This window comes from Macrotis lagotis, chromosome 1 (assembly GCF_037893015.1).
Source record: "Macrotis lagotis isolate mMagLag1 chromosome 1, bilby.v1.9.chrom.fasta, whole genome shotgun sequence".
Classification (NCBI taxonomy): Eukaryota; Metazoa; Chordata; class Mammalia; order Peramelemorphia; family Peramelidae; genus Macrotis; species Macrotis lagotis.
This window is the reverse complement of record NC_133658.1, coordinates 42,789,881-42,796,342: the sequence shown is the minus strand read 5'-3', so window position 1 is coordinate 42,796,342 and position 6,462 is coordinate 42,789,881. Positions and strand designations below refer to the sequence as shown.

The following is a 6,462-nucleotide window of genomic DNA, read 5'->3' as shown; positions in this document are numbered from 1 at the left end:
TCACAGGGTTGTGTGAGGCTCAAATGAGATATTTGTAAAATACTTTTAAAACCTTAAATTTATTATGTTTAATGTAGTTTAGCTGAAGCCCCGGTTCTGATTAGCGATATTGCTGGTTTTGCAAAGGCCCAGTGCTTTCTCCCTCATTATGGAAGTCTCTGGTCCTAATTTTTATCTTTTGTATCTGATTGTGAATGAAACAAAGCTGTATCTGGGCTTAGGACTTGCAAAAACACCTTATTTCAAAGCCTATTTTTGCAATAACAACAAAAATTATGTTTTAGGGTATACTGAGGAAACAACAAGGAGAATGAAGAATTGCCCATAAACTGGGAGGAAATATGATCATCATTGATCTTGATCTGAGTTCTGGGGGAAAGCAATGGTGTGACTGAGATGACATGGGGTAATGTGCATCCTTTGGTGCTTGGTCCTTTTGGAAGGAGATTTGTCATCTGGGTGAGGAGGGGACACCTGTTCCTCACTCCTGGAGGCAGTGGCCCCTTGCCTTTGAAGCCACTTATGGCTTTCACCACGGCACAAGTGAGTATGTATGTTGAGGAACCTCTGGGCCACCACGTATCCTCCAGTCTCAAGTCCAATTGGCCAATGGCTAACTTCTGGAATCCAGGAGCAACTAAGAACTTTCATGCTTTTCCATTTCCACAGCTCTCCCTACTGGCCACATAGCAGGTTTAGTGCATTCCTGACAGGGAATGACATCTCTATGGCAGCAGGTTTGGATCCATAGTATTTCCCAGAGATGATTTGTGATTGGCATAGAGATAGCTGGATAACTGAGAGGAATAAGAACTGTAAAGTAGGCTTGAGGGGGACAGCAGGTGAGTAGGCACCAGAGCAATCCATCCCCCAACCACCCTTACCCCCCCAAACAACTTTGCTTGAAGACTGGGTCAAAGACATTGACCATTTTTTGGATTCATGTTGTGTCTAAACATATCACTAGGTAAGGGCATGTGAAGACCAGTTGGTGTCCACTTGGGTTGCTGAGGGACTACTGAATAAAGGTTTATGGATAGTTGCACAATGCTTTCTTAATAAATCTTTATTGGATAGTGGGGGGGGGAAGAAAAATTTGAAAAATCTGTAATTCAGAAATAACTAAATCATTTAAAACTTAAAATAAAAAAATATCATAATAGACTTTTATGTGACTGTGAGTAGACATATATTTGATAAGGGTTTATATATACCAAAGGAGAATGGAGCTCTACCATGGGCATAAACTCCCCATCTTCTATTATTGTTAGGGTTGATACATATAGTCTCTAGTGAGTTTGGACAACAAATAATGAGTTTTAAGAGAACTCCAGCTTCCCCCTGTTTTTCTTAACTAAGAGCCTGGAGCTTTAGGAAGAGAGAGCCATAAGGAGGATGGCACCTTGGGTGGGGGTGGCCTAAGAGATCTTGACTAGAGAGTTCAGAAAATACTGATGGTTCCAGAAGACCAAGGAAAAGGGTTTTACTTAGTTTACAAACAATTGATTCCTGGTTAATTCTATGGGGTGATCCCTTTCAGATAATAGATCCACTTGATTCCTGCTTCATTGCCAGTGGCATGGAGGCAGGACACAATGAGCTTGGAGGTGATGGGATTTTTGTGACCTGTAGTGTTCCCTTCGAAGGAGACAGTAATGTTGTTGATTTTCTTAGGACGCACAGTATCAAGGGCTTTGACAGAGAAGGCTGAGCTCTCTACTACGAAGGAATAGGACATTTGGTGGTGGAAAATGTTTTTAAAGGGGATGATAGTGCTGGAACCTGCTTTGATTTGGATGGGACCCTGGGCTTTGGGGTATTGGGCCAGTCCAATGAGTGGGATGATGTATTCCCCTCCTATGGGAGAGGAGAGATAGAGCATGCCCCTCATTTCACCTAGCTGACTGGGTTCAAAGTTGATTTCCACATTGACTTCAGTGCCTCCTTGGGCCCCAGGGGCTGCATAAACAATCTTCTCCACATGAAAGTCTGGATTGTCTATCTGAAATGAGAACATATAGAAAACCCAGAATCAGAGAGAAAATCTTGGTAAATGTTTAGGTTGAAAAGTAATATGGTGCACAAAGGGAAATAAGATGGGGAGTGTAGATCCATCCTTGGAGATCCCTTAGTGAGCTGAGATTTAAGAGAACACATTTTAGTCATATTATTCCAGATCTGTCCAACAATTGACTCCTACCAGAGATCCATTGCCCATAGTAATAGAGTAACATCAATCTTTATACTGGTCCTGGAATGGTAAAAGGAAGTAGGGGTGAGCCACCTTATTCAGCAGTTGTTTTTGGTGGATGTTGTCTCAAATCATGTGAATTTTGAACAGAGCAAATCACTGGGATGGCCTAATTTCAAAATATGACAGAGATGCCAAATATGTGGCCTACTCTATAAGACTCCCAAGTGTCCACAGACCAGATTAAAATGTCTTTGGGAAATTTTCAACTAAAATAAATAAAAATTCAATAAAACAGACAATTTCAATATATGATTCTCTAAATCAATCTGTAGCCCACATCTATAGAGGTTAGCGGCCCCCTTTCTATTGGAATTTGATCCTTCTAGCCTAAAAGAAAAGGGAAAGGCAGCTGATGTAGATATTTCTTATTAGATGTTTGCTTTCATTATTTATCTTATTGGGTAGTTATTTTAATTTTTTAAATTTTTACTTATAATGATTTTCCTATGCAGAAAGTACCAATGACATATGATCTTAGTCAATGAAGTTTACTCTCTGGAGGAACTTTATTATACCTATCTCACCCAAAAACGAGTAGATTTTGATGAAGTTTAGGTTCTTTGTAGAAGGGTGGACTTAGCTTATGGCATTTTTCTCTACCTGATCAATCTGAAGTGACCTACAAAGCATGATGGGGTCTGATGGAGGGGTATGTGTGTGAGCATGTGTGTGCCCATGTGTATGTGTTTGTGTCTTTTGTGTCTCTCTGTGTACACATGTGTATGTGTGTGCATATATGTATGTGGCATATGTGTTTGTGTGTCTCTGTGTATGTGTTTTGGTGGATTTGAATAGACCCATGGTGGGCAAGGAATGGATTGAATGGTAACTTGTTGCAAGACTTAATTGCCTGGAGATTTCCAGTTCAGTTCTGCTCTGCCACAGGTGCTAAGTGGAGAAGATAATCATGAATTTCTCTGAATTTTAGCTTCCTAGGGTTTCTGTGCCCTCCTTAATGTATCATTTGGAGTCTGAGCTTCTGGCACCAAGGAGTAGGCCACGTCACTCACCTTACATGAATATTCTATCTTCTGACGGGTGTAGTTAATGAACTTAGTGTTAAGGGTCTGGCTGCTACCTAGGACAGTCTGGAAGTAGACAGGCTTCTCAGGAGGGGCTGGCAAGGCCTTAAGATTGAGTTCATATTGGTAGGTGCCCAGATCACTCTGGTGTAGATTCAGTCGCCCAACAGTCTCCCCAGCTTTCAGAGGTAGGAAATCAAATGTTACCATACCCTGGTGAGAAGAAAGAAATTCTGGTCAAGCAGAGAAGTTTGGGCTTCTTCTCACTGTAGGGTTGGGAAAAGACCCTAAGGTACACCAGGGATGTAACTTTCCTAACATTGGCTGCAGTTGCTTGTTCCTTGGGGTATATGCTTGGGATTGATTTAGGAACTCGATGAATGAGTCCTTCTTTTCCAGGCTAAGGTATCTTGGGTTTCTGTATCCTTGATCTCTATATCTAGTAAAATGCTTCTTCCTTTTTCATATTGCTATGGTTCTGAATTGGTAACTTAAGATGCTAAAGACCAAGTAACTCATTCCATGTGTATTCCAAATTCAAGACACCAAACCTTACTTAGTGGAGACTTTGCCTATTTCTGGAACATCATTAATGGTTGATACTAAAAGATACTGACCTCTACCCCCCAAAGCTAGTCATAACCTTATGTCCCATCCATTTCCTTGATCATTTCAATCAGCATTAAGCAGCCTCATTTACTTCTACAGGACTAGAGTTGTGAAAACAAAACAAAACAAACTCAGAGATTTGCTCTAAGGAAATTAACCCACTTTTTTTCTAAACACTCCAAATTTTAACCAATCAGAGAATGATAACATCATATGCAAAAAGGGCAGATGTGTTTATACTTCATACCTCTGAATTGGCTGGCACTGAAAACTGGGAAGGTATACTGATATCAGGTATTCGACAGTCTGTGGTGAAGAAGATGGTGAAAGGCAGGGGGTTTTCCACCTTGATGGAGGCTGTGGTGCTCTGCCTAACAAAGGTGCTCAATTCGATCGTCTTCATGATCCCGGAAGAGAGGACCTTGAAAGTCACTAAGTAGAAGAGGTACTCATTGTTGGTTTCATTGCGGAAGGTCACCTGAAGTCACAGGGAAAGAGTAGGAGAGTGAGCAGTTTAGAACTAGAGGATCATTATCTCATCTGAAATGAATATGAAGACTTGGGAGTATAGCTATAACTCCTTGTGCTCAACATTTGCTTCCCCCTGCATTTTCTGGGTCTTAGGTGCCAAAGAGGGGGGAATAAGGGAGGGGAAGTCAAATGTGTAGATGGAAAGGATGGAGGGGATGCCCATCAAAAGAGCAACTGTCAGGGATTACTCGGCTCTGTCAAAACCTTTTCTTCTGATTCCTTTTCCCAAAGCAAAGACATTCAATAAATTAGTATAGAAATAAAAGTTTCAAAGTTGCCCTAAAAATCTAGGGCACACTCTCCTGTTACTACTTATAAAATCAATGGCAAGAGGAATCATGTATGAAGAATATTGTGTTTGTGTAAAAACAAATAATCAATAAACATTTGAGTGATTACTGTATGGGCTCAGGGACTGGGATAATTGCTTGGACTACAAAAGAACCAAAAGGCAGTCCTCAAGGAACTCACAATCTAAGAGGGGAGAAAAGAAAACAAATGTACAAATAAACTATATATATACTACATAAATAGGAAATAATTAAGAGTGGTAAGGCACTAGGATTAAGATGGGTTAGGAAAGGCTTCCTGTAAAAATGAGATTTTAGGTGGGACTTAAACAGAAGTCAGGGAAGCTAGTAAATGGAATTGAGGATAGAGAGTACTCTAGATTTGAGGGACAGTCAGAAAAAAGGCCTGGAGCTGGGAGATAAGAGTGTCTTATTCCTGGACCAGTCAGGAGACCATTATCAGTAGAGCAAATGGTATCCTGTGAGGAGTAAAGTGAAAGAACACTATAAAGGTGGTGGTGGTGGGGTAGGTTAGTTGGTTGGTTCTTCATTATTGAAGATGACCAAAATGACATCACTATGTTTGAGTCAAATTACAATGTGTCCATCTATGGCTGATCAGACCAATATGAGTTTGGAATGCTCTACCACAGGTTGGGCACAAATAGTCTAGGTGAACACGTGAGGTGGGTACTCTAAACTTATGGATGTCAGGTTTTCTTTGAAGTGTTTCAATTCTGCCTTCTTATAGAGAGCAGCACCCTCACTGATAAGGGTATGCCATGCTGGGTGATCCTATGCCAGTATCTCCCATGCTGTACAATCCATCCCATAGTTCTTTTTTTTTTAGTTTTTGCAAGGCAATGGGGTTAAGTGACTTGCCCAAGGCCACACAGCTAGGTAATTATTAAGTGTCGGAGGCCATATTTGAACTCAGGTACTCCTGGCTCCAGGGCTGGTGCTCTATCCACTGCGCCACCTAGCTGCCCCATTCCATAGTTCTTAAGAGAGACCTTCAGGGTGTCACAGTATTGCTTCCTCTGACCCCTTTGTGAGTGCTTGCCCTGTGTGAGTTCTCCATAAAATAGTCTTTTTGGCAAGTGTATGTTTGGCATTTTAATAACATGTCCAGCCCATCATAGTTGCACTATCTGAAGTCATGTTGGAATGCTAAGCAGTTTAGCTTGAGAAAGGACCTCAGTGTCTGGCATCTTCTCCTACCAGGTGATCTTCAGAATCTTCCTAAGACAATTTAAATGAAAGTGATTAGGTTTCCTGAGATGGTGATCATAGATTGTCCATATAGCAAAGAGGTCAGTACAACAGCTCTGTAGACCTTCAGTTTAATAGTCAGTCTAATAACTCTTCTCTCCCATACTTTCTTTCAGAGCCTCCCAAATACTGAGCTAGCTTTGATGATGCAAGTGTCAACCTCATTGTCAATGTGAAGATCCTTGAAAAGGTCACTCCCAAGGTAAGTAAACTTGTCCACAATACTCAAAACTTCTTTCTGTAATCAATGGTTTCACATTTGGATGGTGTGGTGCTGGAGGAGTTTGAATCCAGCTTCAGGCACTTGACCCTTATTATCTGTGAAACCTTGGGCAAGTCACTTAACCCTGATTGCCATGTATCCAGGGCCATCTCCAGTCATCCTGATTCATATCTGGCCATTGGACCCAGATGGCTCTGGAGGAGAAAGTGAAGCTGGTGACCTAGCACAGTATCTCCTCACTCAAATCCAATTTACCTGTTT

General features: G+C 41.2%; 1 protein-coding gene across 7 annotated transcripts in view; it reads right to left on the bottom strand.

Annotated features, from left to right (window-relative positions):
• Positions 1-1,051: 1,051 nt before the first annotated feature.
• The window catches only part of HYDIN (HYDIN axonemal central pair apparatus protein), a 509,309-nt gene continuing 503,898 nt past the window's right edge, over positions 1,052-6,462 (bottom strand). For all 7 annotated transcript variants that reach the window (XM_074199124.1, XM_074199133.1, XM_074199118.1 and 4 more), the window contains 3 exons: positions 4,133-4,363; positions 3,265-3,489; positions 1,052-2,002 (listed from right to left, as the gene is read on the bottom strand). In XM_074199124.1, the coding sequence (XP_074055225.1) occupies positions 1,520-2,002; positions 3,265-3,489; positions 4,133-4,363 (939 nt within the window). In that variant the 3' untranslated portion in view covers positions 1,052-1,519. The remainder of the gene's footprint in view (positions 2,003-3,264; positions 3,490-4,132; positions 4,364-6,462) is intronic.